Below are 13,670 nucleotides of genomic sequence, written 5' to 3' on the forward strand. Positions count from 1 at the left end.
CTAGGGTGGCGTCTAGACCACAGATGGGCCCAGCACAGACGCTATAACTAAGTGCTGCTAAGGGAGGGTTAATTGGGACTCTGGACAAACTCCTGAGGGAGCTGTTCACATCTCCCTGGACTCCTGCTAGTCTGAGCCTGTCTGCTGGAAATGAGGGGGGGGGGACAGACAAGGAGGAGGATTGTACCAAAGAAGGGCAGGGTGTGTCGGTGGGGGCGGAATCTGCTGTGAATTATTTATCAAGTAGAGCAGGAGAGAATTCTCCTGCCAGTGATAAATTGCTGCTGAGCAGCAAGAGGACTTTCCAAAGTGGGCTAATCCATTTAGCGGGCGGCCCCTCGGGGGATGCCTGTCAGCTCCTGACAGGAGGACAGGGGAGGGGAGGGTCATGATGGGAATGCGGGGCCAGTGCTGCTGTGTGTAGGGACGGATCTGCAAGGGCCGCGCTCGCCCCGTCTCTCTGTCGCTTTCATTCAAGAAAGGCCTGGAAGCTAAACCCAGGGGAAGCCTCCCTCAATCTTGGCAGCTTGGAAAGCCAAGGGCAGCAGCAGACCATGTGGCTTGGTCTGCAGCGGCACTGTCCGCTGCAGAGAGTGTCCCAGCGTTTTGCAAACCATTTTACTTCCTATTTTTATACTAGGAACAGGACCCTCCCTGCTCCCCCTCTGCTGGGGGACCTTGGCCCGAATCTCTGGAGGACCCCAATAATGATGTCACCTGTGGCTGAGCTTCAACTCTCCCTCTCCACCTCCTGAGTGTCCTGTCAAGGTCTAGGAGGCAGGGAGAGGGCTGCAGCTCAGGTCAAACCCCGGTTTGTCGTCGTTATCCAGCTCCTCCCAAGATTTGCCGCAAGCCCTCAACGAGGGCCGGGTTTGTCTCTTGTAGAGCCGAGCAAGGAGAAGCTTGGTGGGGAAGAAAGTTGAGGCTGATTGTGCTGCACAAAGATGTCGAGCCAGCTCTCGGGTTTGTTTTTGCTCTGCAGTTCCCCTTTAAGCACCGGGTGAAACACAGCAGGGGCTCAGACGGGTTCTAATCCCTGGTACAGGCTGGGGGGGAAGATTCCCCAACTGCTGTCACTTGTCATAGCTCCATTGGAGGACCGTTTCCATCAGCAGAGGATTTGCCTCCAGGTTAGGTCCAGGTTCCATTAGATGGTTCAGCCACAGTTCACACAGGCCAGCCGACACCTTGTCACCATGCAGAGAGGTTATATGGTAGATGCTAGGTTATCGCTGTGAGCAGGGGATGGGGAGGAGCACAGGGAGGGTCCTTGCTCACTTGCTTCAGGATAGTCCCGTAGCTGCAGAGGTGAAGCCGCGTGAGACAAGTTGGCGGGACGAAAAGGCATGAGCCCTGCAGCTGTACTGAGCAGGGCCAGGCCAGTGAAAGGTTGCGGGGAGGCACATCCCCCTGTGGCTCCCCACTGCCCCAGGGGCTGCATGTGTCTGGCACTATCAGGAGTTAGGGCCAGCCAGATGGGTGTGACCCTTCCACTAGTCTCTGGTTGCTGCTCCTCTCCCAAGCCTCTCGTGATGCTGTAGCAGGTTGAGTCTAACCCCATAGGCTGGGTCATGGAATCCAGACCCCGGCACCCTCTCTCTGCTGCCACCACCCGTGGCTGAATGCAGGTAGCATTAGTCTAGGCAAGGTGGGACCAGGCCTTGTCTACACCTATGGGGTATAGCTGCCCTAGGCCTGACCCCTGAGTGTAGGTGAGGCTCCCCTTGTATTCATTCTGGGTTTGGGTCCCAGGCCCCGGATTCCCTTCTCTCTGAAAGGCACCAATCACCCCTCAGCTACTAGTGCCTGGAGTTTGGTACCTTCCCACGGGGAAAGGGTGCCTCTGTTTGGCCCTGGACAAGGTGCCGGGATGGCCACTCTGTCACAAGGCTTTTCTGAAGCAGGAGCCGCTTCTCCCCTCCATCAGGCGGGTTTTCTGGGCAAGATCCAGCTGTCCTCTTGGCTTCACAAGAGCAGCTACCTGGGCCACCCTGAGCAGACTCCATTGTGCTCTTGGGAGCAAGCTCCATTGAATAGCACAAGCCAAGGAGCAAAAAGTGTCTCTTGCCTAAACCCCTAGAACTCCCCGTGCGGTCTGCGACTGTGTCCACCTGGGCTGGGATCTCATCAGCACCCCCGAGTTCAGCAGGGTCAGAATGGGCTGGGAGACTTCCAAGGAGCACCCGGGGGTGACAGGAAGTAGCACTGGGGCTTCAGTGCGGGGGCGCTCTTCCCTCTGAACCCGGCTGCACCCCAGCCTGGGGTTACTCTGCTGCTGAGATGCGGCCTTACGGACAACATGTCAAAATGAGGCCTTGCTCATGAGTAGTCGAGAGAGATTCCCGAGCTGCTAGCCCCAGTGTCCTGGCCAAAGTCAACCCGGGGGAGTTAGATTTAGCCTGCATTTCCCCTACCGCTTCCATGGGTCCGTTTGCTCCTCGGTTCCTGCCCCGAGCCATTGGGTAGGTTGCTGTGCCCTTTTCAACCGCTGCATCTTTGCACCCAGAAGAGGCAGCGTTGCCATGGCAGGTCTTGGATTTTAGGCTGTGAAGCGTTTTGGGAGGACGTCGTTTCTAATCCATCACTGGCATTTGGGAGGTGCCAGCCAGCAGAGGGTTTGGCCTGATGGAAATGCAAGGGATTATGATATAAAGCACATGGGTGCTTCCTCCATTGAGCCGGCATTCCTGGGATAGACCTGCCGTGCCGAGGAGGAAGTGTAATGGGTGAGGCTGCTCCATCCTCCCTTCCCCATTGCCATAACCTGCCTGGGGTCACTTCCAGGGGTCCAGCGAGTCATTCATTATTTACTTGCTTGTCTCTGTGTTCCTGGGGTCCTTCCTCAGTTTGACACCTGGGTGGAACATGGCAGGGACGAGCACTGATACTCATACACGCCTGGCTCTTGGCCCAGGCTTAGGGCCATGCTGGGGTCAGGCTAGCTCTTAGGGGCAGCAGGGGAATAGGAGACCACAGCAGGTGTGTTGACCAGCTTGTGGTATGAGCTCCGCCAGGTGCGTGCACTCATTTCCTGCATGGAAAGGACTGGGATTAGGTAACAGGAGCAAGACACAGGCCCATGGGAATTGCTCAGGAGGATGGTAATTCAGTGGAAGTGATGGGCCTGATTCTCACCCATGCTTGCACCTTAAAAGGGCCTTCAAAGGGGAATAAACTGTTATTTATACCCACTCTGAGGCCCCTTTGTGCAACAAGAGCTGTGTAACTGAGAAGCAGGCCCAGAGGAGTGTTTCACCAATGGCTCCTGTCCTTCCACTGGCCCAAATCAGAACCATGGATCCAGCATGTCCCCGGCTTTGGCTTGTTCAGCTCTGGGGTTCGGGCTTGGCCCACAGGGAAGATTTTGCGTTGTTCAGAGCTGGGTTCAGATTTCAAACCCCTCCTAGGCCAGAGGGCTGCGGAGGTAGGAGAAAGCCCTGCTCGGTGCCTGGGCAGGGTGGAGCTTTCTGGCTCCAGAGCCGTATACAGCCAGCAGAGACAGACGTGGGAAGGGGGCACGTGTGATGTGAGGGACTGGGCACGAGGCCGGGAGTCAAGGCATTTAGCCAACATTGATAGAAGCGGCTAGTGCTTTGGGGTACCTCACTTGTTGGGGCCCAACGTGAGCCACATTAAAGGAGCTGAGCACCTGCCCTCTAGAATCCAGGCTCCTTTCTAGCGGGTCAGGCCCCCAAAATCACGGCATTGCCTCCGTTCCGCTTCTTTGAGGCGTGACTCTGTTCATCTTTCCCCATCTGAAGAATGAGGCTAATTATCCTGACCCTGCTGTGCAAATCCGTGTGAGATCTACGGCTGCACTATGCAATGGAAGTGCTCCGAATTCTTCTTTTCACCTGATTATAATCGGCCAAGGCTGGAACAGCTGGAAGAACCTTCACTAGACCATGACTTTAGCTCTCCGCCCAGGAGGGTGTGCCAGGCTAGAGAGCAAATCTTACGAGGCTGGCTTAAAAGGGTCCATCTAGCAGTACCCATCCCATCCTGTGCCCCACCAGGCAATCAGCTCCCAATTTTTTGGACCCTTCACCCTCCTTCCATGCAAAGATCCGTGGAGTCGCCCCAGCCTCTGCTGCCGGAAGAGGATTCCACGCTAAAGCACAGGGGCACGCGGCAGAAAACAAACCAAACTCCGTATGAGCAGGGGCGCCAGAGAGAGAGCGCTGGGCGTGATATGACACCGGGGGGGGGGGGGGGGGGGGGAGGACAGGGCCAGAGAAATGCATTGTCCTCTTAAAGAGGCTGTGGTTTTATTGCTCTTAAAAAGTTTTTTTTTTTTTTTTTTTTTGGTACGTTCCTCCAGCAATAAAACGCTGAAATGGACGCACGACAAATCGATGCTGCGCCATCCAAAGTGCCTCGGCGAGGCAGCTGGGCTTTTTTTTAATCTGATTTTATTTTACTGGGACATGTCCATTAAATCATACAGGAATAATGGAGACTTCATCTCCTCCCGCCTCCCCAGCCCCCTCTTTAAATAATTCATGCTTTCCAGGAAAATGCATCAAAGTCGTGCTTTTCGCCCGGAGGATGATGGGGGAGCTGCTTCCATCACGTTCTTGGGGCTCGGGTTTGGAATTTGACTCATAAATTTAGCTGATGAAGTTGAATGCTCCGGAGAGTGAGGAGCTACAAATACTAAGAGCTTCCCATTGACAAGGAGAGCAGGGGCCCCATCCAAAACCCATTGATGCCAATGGGCAGCCTCCCCTTGGCTTCAGTGGGCATTGAAACCATGTATGAGGAGCAGTCCTGGGTACAGGCCCCCTTGCTCCTGTCTCCTGGAGAGTCACCAGTGAGAGCAGTCATGGGCTTCCCACACACTGTTCTACTATCCAACTTTCCCCGGTGCCAGTAGGGTGACCAGATGTCCCAATTTTATAGGGACAGTCCTGATTTTTGGGTCTTTGTCTTATATAGGCTCCTATTAACCCCCCACCCCCTGTCCCGATTTTTCACACATGCTGTCTGATCACCCTAGGTGCCAGTGGGTGCTCACGCCCCCCTGACCTGACTCCACCCTTTCCACTCTCCCCTACGGGGGAACTGAGGTGGTTCAGAAGGCACCATCGCCCTCCACACGCTTCTCCAAGTAGAGCTGATTTATTTCTCTGCCAAAAAATAGCCAGGTTTGGTTCAAACCTATTTTTGTCAGGGGAAAAAAAGATTCTTGTCAAAAAAGTTCCAAGCAGTTCGAACCTCTAGCTCCCTTGGGCCGCCTTGTGGGGAATCTTCGACCCCTCCCCTCCTGGCCTTTGACCCCCTGTGCCATCATGCCGGTGCCGAGGGGTTGTCGTCACTGCAGCGTTAACCCAGACTCTTCCCCGGCATTGCCCCTGCCCCCCTCCCATCTGCACACAAAACCCTCTCACCCGAGTTTGATGGTGCTTTCAACCCAGGCGCGCTGGCCCAGCTGGGGATAGAGGCCAGAGCCCGGGTACAACTGTCCCTTGGGCTAGTAACTCACTTGCTTTGCAGTGAGGCCACAGGGCAAAGCTCTCAAGTTCTGATAGTCCTCTAGTGCATTCCCCCCGAGTGCCCTGAAGGGCAGACAAGTTCTCCCCCACTTCCCTGGGAAAGACTCCCAGAGCGGCTCAGCGCACTGCAGCACAAAGACCCCTGGGATGTGCCTCCAGAAATGGGAGGTGCAGCACCCATCAGGACCCAGTAACTCGGGCAGGGCTCTGCAGTGTGGCTGCTCACACCTGTGCCAGCCTTGCCCAGGCACTAACTCTGCAGGAAGACACGTCCTAAGTGGCGCTGCCCAGCCAAGGATATTTTATTGCCACCCAGGAGGGGATTAGAAACCTCTTGGGGGCCCACGTACTGCTGCCCAGGGGGCATTGGAAACTTCCTGTGGGTGGGTCTAGGTGGCTAGAGACCTGGGAGATCCAGTTTGGGATGGGGCTCCGTCGCTGGCTCCCCGGGCTAAGAGGGCATCTGTGGAGGCACAGCAGGGACTGCCTGGCCTGGAGCAGCATTCCCGGGCTCGCCCTGATGCCTGGCCTGGGGGGGAAATCCAAGGGATTCCCTTCCTCCAAAAAGTCTCTGTTTTTAATGTTAATGGGCCTGAATCCCTGCTGTGATCAGCTCTGCTCAGGCAACTTAAAGGGGTGTAAAGCACCCAGATCTCCCTTCCCCAGGCCTAGGAGAGCACAGGGGGTGGGGAGCCAGTGTCTATCACTTCCCTGTCTAGCATAGGACCAGGGAGAGGAGACGGCTACAATCCCCAGCCAGTTGGGGGCAATAACCAGCTAGTCTAGCTTCCATCAGCCCCACGTTGCTCTCTGTGCTGGGGCTGGAGCCTGCAGGGACCTGGCCCCAGAATCAGCAGATGCTGGACGCTGCTGGGAAGTTGACACACTGGGGGTGTGTGTGTGTGGGGGGGGGGTTGTTATAAACTAAAGAGAAACAAAAATCTCAGAAAATAGCCAAACTGTGACTGCTCTGGGTGCAGCGCTGCCCAGCCACTGTCAGAACCAAATGCAAGCCCACCCCCCAAGGAGCCGGAGACCCTCCCCTCTGGAATTGTGCCCTAGAGCTGGGCCCTGGGCTTGTGGAATTGGGGGCTGGATCTGAGCTTGGCAGGGGCTGGAGGCGAGGGGCCAGTTCAGGAGCTGTAAGGAGACATCCCAGTCAATCAGGGAAGCGCTGGGAGACTCCTTCCCCGCAGTGTCAATGCAGGCTCCATTTCGGTCTTAGCGACCCCCAGGCTAATCTGGGGGAGGCAGGCGGAGGTCATGACAGCTTTGAGCGGAGTCTGCTGCTCACTCCCCTCCCCTCCGCCCTCTGATAAATGGCTCCAGACAATAATGTGCTGCTGTTAAGTACGCGGGATCTGAAAAAGGCTTTAAGTGAACTTGGTTGCTTTAATCAAAAGTCCATTAAGTGTTGCTTGGAGCCATCGAGGGAAAGGCTGTTCCGATCTGGCTTTATCAGCAGGTAACACCCACTTAGCGGAGCGAGAAGACAGCTCTATGTTCTTCTCCCAGGCCCAGCCCTCCCTGGGCCTGGCCAAGTTCCAGCTGCGTGTAACATAACTATCTGCAGGGGCTGGAGTGGCAGGATCACACTGCAGGCACTTCCCCCAGGGGCTGTGCCATGGCATCCGTTCCGGATGGGCACTGACCTCCAGGGCCAGTGATTCTGCCCAGGTTTCACCCAGTTGCCGGATTCCTGGGCTGCCTGGGGAATCTACTCAGGAGAGGTGGGGCCGAGAGCGGGTCTGTAGAAGGGTGACTCTGGCAGGTCTTTGTGGGATTGGGGGAGTTTGGGTCTATAATGAGGGCGAGGCCAAAGGGACCTGCCTGTCCATCGCTGCTCCTGTCTGCCCTGCTCTGCCCCATACCACCCGTGCGGTGCCTGGCTTTCATCCCCGCGTGGGAGAAACAGCAAAGCGAAGACCAGGTTGCGGACAGCAGTACCCACCCTAGAGCGGCAGGGCAGAGCCCGCGGCGTTTAGATCTCAATGTGCTGTTGGTTCTGTACCTGGCCCCGGAGTTCTGCCTCGCACTGGCGCCCTGGCAGGCGTGAGGGGTATGGAGAGGGGAAGATAGAAAGGTCGGGGGGGGGGGTGGCCCCTAATGCCATGTTGATGGATGTCGTACAAGAGCCTAACCGGCCGGAGAGGGAGGCATGACAGTGGGAAAGGGGAACCCTTTAGAGCGGTATGTACATCTGGGGCTGGCAGGGAGCTCGCAGTGTCTCTGTTCCCCTCTCCAACATGTTTGCCTTTGCTCTGGTTTTTCTCGGCCCAGGTTACGAAGGCAGCAGAATGCCCCGCTCTTTGGGAAGATCCGGAGCTCCCGGTTTGGCCCCGACGACCCTGACGACGGGACTAGTGACCTGGATGAAGATGAAGATCTACAGATCCAGGTTCCTTAGTGCCTGGTGCGCAGGGCCAATGAGACGGTGGCTGGAGGAGAGAGAAGGAGGCGGCAGGCTGGACGCTTGGGGAGGATAATACCTGCAGGAGCCTGGTCCCGTTCACCGGCCTCGCCATCGGCAGCCAGACCTGCCAAGAGCCAGCAGAGGACGTGTGCGGATACAGCCTCTGGCCCTGCTGGCCTGTGTCACCACCAGTCATGGGGGGAGAGGGGGTCCTGGAGAGAAACCCCGTGGCCAAGTGCCCGTCCCAGGGGGCAGGATCGGTTCTACCCCAGTGGGTTTTGTAGACACAGGGAGAGAAAGCGCCAAAGGGTGGGTTGAAGAGAAATCCCCAGGTGGCTGTAACCATGAGAGGAGTAGGGAGGGGCCAGGCGGCAGAGCATGAATGGCCGCCCTGGGTAGAACAATGGCATTGGTGCCGATACTGTATAAATGATGCCAGCAGCTGAGGTGTAGGGGAGGCCCCTGCAGTGGCTGAGTCTGGGCATTGGATGGTACGCGGTGCAGTCTCTACCCCTTCAGCCCCTGCCCGGAGTGCCCTCTGCAGTTCCAGCCTCCTGCACATGCCCTGCCCAGTCCCTCCCTCCCCAGCTCGCTCCTGGCACATGGCTTTCACCTGACAGGCCCCATCTCTGACGCCACCAGCCCCGGCCTCGGTTCCAGCCTAACCTGGGAACCATTTGCATCTCAGCATCACACGCGAATGAACTGAGCCTCGAAACCAATGACCTCCCTTTTACTGATGGGGAAACTGAGGCACAGAGCAGCGCAGTGACTTGCCCAGGATCATGGCCCTCCAAGGCCAGCACCTCGGGCACTAGGCCCTGCCTCCTCCCCATATGCCCTGTCCACCCACAGCCGCTCTCCCTCACTCCCGTTTGAACACATGCACCTCACAGCATAAACGGACATGGCAACGATACACCGGAGAGCGTCCAAGGCAGAAAGCAGGCGGCGCTAACCCGGATGAGCCCGGCCCCTGGAGCACTGACAGCAGGAGCCAAATACACCGGAGCAAACCCTTCTATTTTATATACGGATTTTATAGATATGTATGTATTTGTATATGGTTTATATTATAAATAGAGCTATGGGCCCAGGTGATTGCTGTGGTCGGTATGGTGCAGTCCTTTCCCCCCACACCTAACCCCTGCGCTATTCTGTACTGTGCCCGCCTGCTGGGGTGGGCTGGCGGTCCCTGGCCAGGCAAGCGGTTGCTGTGCCGGCCGCGGGGTGGAAACGGAGGCTGGTGGAGACAGGAGATCAGGAAGCAGGTGGCTTCTTCGCCAGGGAACGTTTACAGACAGCGTCTGACAGCTGGCGGGGGGAGGGTTGTAATAAATTGAATTTATGATAAACCCAAGTGTGGGACTAGAGGTGTCATCTGCTGGGATGCCCAGGGCAGGGGCTTGCCTAGATGGGAAGTATGAACCCCCCACAGGCTCGTAAGGGGTTAATGGGTGCCTGAGAGCCTATTGCACCTGGAGGGCATGTCAGGCTCAGTTCAGGAGCAGGCCGAGCTGGGATGGTTTCCATAAGGCGGGCGGGGACGTAGGGTGGTCAGGCCGAAGACCAACCCAGCCTCAAGGGGAAGAGAGAGGACACTTCAGGAGCCAGGTTGCACTCCGATGGTGGCGCCTAGGGAGGGGTGAGGAATTGAGGGACGTGGCCCTGGGGGTCGGTGTCCTGACGGGGATGGGAAGAGAGACGGGCATCTCAGACTCCTAGGAGGGGGAGCAAGGTGGTGGCGTTGTTTGATGCTACTTGCTGAAGAGGCTGGCCCTGAAGTGAGAGGCTGGGTGGGGCAGAAGACTTCTTGGCTTGCTACCTGTGTCTCTTACTACGGGCCAGTGGGATGCTAGAGGGATATGACTGGAGGGCTGAGTTATCCCCCCACACACACACACTCCCATGTCATGTGGTGCGGGACATCACTTTTAACAGGCGCTGGCAGAACCATGTTGTTTTCCCTTTGAATGAACCACTGCTCTTACCATTCCCGTGACATCCAGGCAGAGCCTACAGGGCAGCTGAAAAGGGCCTTGGCTTGGGGCCTAAAACGCTAGTAAAAAAACCCCTAAACAATAATGGCCGGTGATAACAATTTTATAGGGAGCCGGGGGTTTATTGCCCCCATAACAGAGTGTGATGTAACGGCAAGGAGCTCACTTCCTCCAGAGCCCAGGAATCCCTGGAGGGAACGCTGCAGGAGCGCCCAGTGCGGGGCAACTCCCAGCATCTCCCAGCAGGGGGTGCTCTGGGAGGGGGGCAGCAGCTCCGGTTTGGGGGCGCTCCCAGAAACTCTACCCCCGCTGGTTTTCAACGAGGAAGTTGAAGCTGGCGAAAAGACAAACTTCGCTGCCTTTTGCGGGTTGCCCCCCGGTTTTCTCCCTCCCCTCCAGGGCATGCTAAGCCCCTGGATCTAATCGCAGTCCCTCCAGGATTAATCTAGCCCATAATCTTCAAAGCCCCTGCACCAGCATCCTGCATTCAGGCGACTCCCCTCCCCAGCCGGGCCCTTCTCAGACACACAGCAGACACAGTCAGAAGGCGAGGGGAGTTCGCTCCAGACTCATTGGCACCTAAAACAAGATAGCGTCTGTGCAAGCGGGTAATTACAGCGCCTGGGTCTTCCTGCGGCCCCTGTTTGCAGAGGGCCAGCTCAGCGCTCAGGAATCCCGCTTGTCACCTGGAGATGGGAGAGCAGAGCAGGGGGAAGGGGGTGAGTGGGTCTGAGAAACCCAAATTGCTCCTAACTGAAGGGGTGGCAGAGTTCAGGCCGAGACTCCATCGCCCTTTGAAACTGTGGTCAGAGGGGAAATCCCTCCACGTAACAAGCTCAGAGAATCGGAGCAGGCGAGGGCTGGAAGGGACTGGAGAGGTCAGCTAGTACCCAGGCAAACCAGCGACACCCCCCTAGGCCATCCCTGACAGGGGTTTGTCCAGCCTGTTCTTAGAAACCTCCGGTGATGGGCCGTCCTTCCACCACCTCTCTGGGACCCCTATTAACTAGCCGATACTTACAAAGCTTGTTCTAATCCCTAGCCTAATGCTCCCTTGCTGATGGTTAGGCCACTGACCTGCTGGCCTACCTTCAGGAGCAATGGGTTCCTGGCTTCTTCGTAACCTACTAACATCTCTGAAGCCTCTTAGCAGGAATGTACAACTCAGATTCCAACATCACCCTTAACTCTGCCCCCTCCCTGGTCCTCCTTCCCTCCAGGGTGGGAACCTTCAGCAGGTGCATCTGCCCCCCGGAGGATTCCAGCAGCATGGTCCTTGGCTGAGTGAGGATAGATCCGGCCTCCACCCTCCCAGCTTCAGAGGGGGCTGGTGTTTGTGCTACGCTGGGGAGGGCTCCCCGGATTAGTCAGGAGTCTGTGCATGCTGGAGGCTGGGTCTTGCTGCAGGTCAGTGAGCAGGAGGCAGATTGAACAAGCCGAGGACTAGCAGATTGAACTTCACCCCACAGGACCTGCTGGGACTGGCATAGCCGTGAGCTCCCCACAGCCCGTCAGCACTCAGCCCCTGCTCCCTACAGCGCCTCCTGCTGGGAGAGGCTGAGGGAAGGGGAGGGAGGAGCTGCCCTTCCTGCCAGGGCAGGTGAGGAGAGCCGTCCCACTCATTGCAGCGCCAGCCGGGGCCTAGAGCGTGAAATCCCACAGGAAGAAAGCCAGGGGGCCAGGCAAATTCATCTCTTTGCTCCCCATCCTGTGGAGCGGGAAAGTCTGGCCAGGGCCAGCTCCAGGCACCAGCCCAGCACGCAGGTGCTTGGGGCGGCCAACGGAGAGGGGCGACACGTCCGGCTCGTCGGCGGCAATTCGGCGGCGGGTCCCTCGGTCCCTCTCGGAGCGAAGGACCAGCCGCCGAATTGCCGCCGAAGACTGAAGCAGCAGAGCTGATCGCAATCGCGGCTTTTTTTTTTTTTTTTTTTTTTTTGCGCTGCTTGGGGCGGCAAAACCCCTGGAGCCGGCCCTGAGTCTGGCTCAGCCGAGCAGGTGGGCACCGTGCCTGCCTGGGGCGCTGTGTATTTCTCAGACCACCTGGGCTAACAACAGTATCAATTAGCTAGGGCTGAACCAGCTTGTTTTAAATATGCATCCGCCCCCTCAACCACTGTGAACCTTTCCCTACCCCTCTGCCGGAGCCAGAGTTCCGCCCTCCCCTTTCCTCGAATGCACAAAGGCCTCTTCCCTGGGTCACCAGGCCACCAGGTCACCCCCGCTAGAAGGGAGCCGAGTGGCTGGGGGGGATCTGCAGGAGTAGGGCCCGGCCATGGGGCCTGGGGACCGAGCAGGCCTCAAAGGTGGTTTTGGACTCGGGTGTGAACTCTCGGATGCTTCCAAAGCAAAGGGCAACCGGCAGAATTTCTGGGGTTCTTCTAGCATCACTGGGGTCAGTCACCCCATCACGGGGGAGGGGAGTGCTGCCTCACTGCCTCCATCCTCATCCAGCTCCTCCTCACGGCGCCTGCCCCATCCCCGCGGCTTTCCCTTCTTCCCCATCTGGGCCTGAGCCCCTCCGGCTGCAGCGCTTCAGAGAGGTAGGGAGGGAGTCAGGATTTTAAGTCAATCTCATGATGTGGAGGGCCTGAGGCATGATTTTTGAATGTGTGGGTTGGCCAGACGGGAGTCCAAGGGGAACGAGGATCCGAGCTACTTCTGTTTTAGGATTGGCCCAACTACTAGCACTTAAAGCGCACACGCCTCTCGTACCCATCCTTAGTTATCATCTGTGTTGTATACAGCTATGTGTTGTTACGGCCTGGTTTTCTGTGCCCTCCACCTGGACATTTCACGGCCTCTGACGGAGGCTGCGTTTGCTAATGCAGCATTGTCACAGAAGGGGCATGCTGCACTCTCTCTCGTAGGCATTTACTTATGTTCTTTGTTGTTTCCTTGCATGTAAAATCCAAGTCGCTCCGATTGTTTTCCATCCAGATACTGTCCATCTGGTTAAACACCAGGTTCCAGGCGACTAGGAATAACCCGGCTCAATCTTTCAAAAACAACACGAGCGTTGGATTTCTTTTTAAAGCCACAGAGGGTGAGAATTGGAGTGGAGAGGATGCCGAGAAGTTATTGATCCAGAGGGCGTCAGAGTTGAAGGGGGAGAACTGGGGAAGTTTTGAACTATAGAAGAAACGTTTATCACAAAATTCTGGAAAAAAAAGTTCATTTTTTGGTGAAAATGTTGCAACCGTGGAAAAGAAGGAGTTGTGCTGAGCCATGGACTTTTAAGGCCAGCAGAGCCCATCTGTCTGACCTTCTGTATATCATACGCCAGAGAATCGCACCGTTACCGCTGCACTGAGCCCAATATTTTGTGTCTGGCTGACACATACCTTCCAGAAAGGCAGCCAGTCTGGATCTGAGGACATCGAGAGAGCGGGAGTGTACCTGTTCCAATGCTTAATCACCCTTACTGGGGGGTGCCAGTGAAAATGCCAGTCCCGGCTGAAACCCGACTTCACCTGGCATCAGAGTCGCCGTCCGGTCTGAGTCGCAGGGCACATATTTAGACAGAACGCCAGAGCAGAGAAGTGTAAGTTTAGAGGGACTCAGCAATGCAATGTTATTAAAAATTGATATTTCAATGAGCTAATCCCTTTCTCTTTGGCTTTTAATTGATTGGCTAAAAAGCATTACCTCCCCCCTTTTTTTTTATTTGCGGGGAACATTAATTTTTTTATGGCCAAACAAATCTGATCGTAGTGGCAGAGGTATCCACACAGCACTTTCAGCAGCCATAAACAACTCGGCTAG

General features: G+C 56.5%; 1 protein-coding gene across 1 annotated transcript in view; it reads left to right on the forward strand.

Annotated features, from left to right (window-relative positions):
• Window positions 1–9,009, forward strand: part of CCDC102A (coiled-coil domain containing 102A) — a 50,265-nt gene extending 41,256 nt beyond the window's left edge. The window contains 1 exon segment of the mRNA XM_042845272.2: window positions 7,776–9,009. Coding sequence (XP_042701206.2) covers window positions 7,776–7,902 — 127 coding nt within the window. The 3' untranslated portion in view covers window positions 7,903–9,009.
• Window positions 9,010–13,670: the final 4,661 nt, after the last annotated feature.

This window comes from Chrysemys picta, chromosome 14, assembly GCF_011386835.1.
Source record: "Chrysemys picta bellii isolate R12L10 chromosome 14, ASM1138683v2, whole genome shotgun sequence".
NCBI classification, from domain to species: domain Eukaryota; kingdom Metazoa; phylum Chordata; order Testudines; family Emydidae; genus Chrysemys; species Chrysemys picta.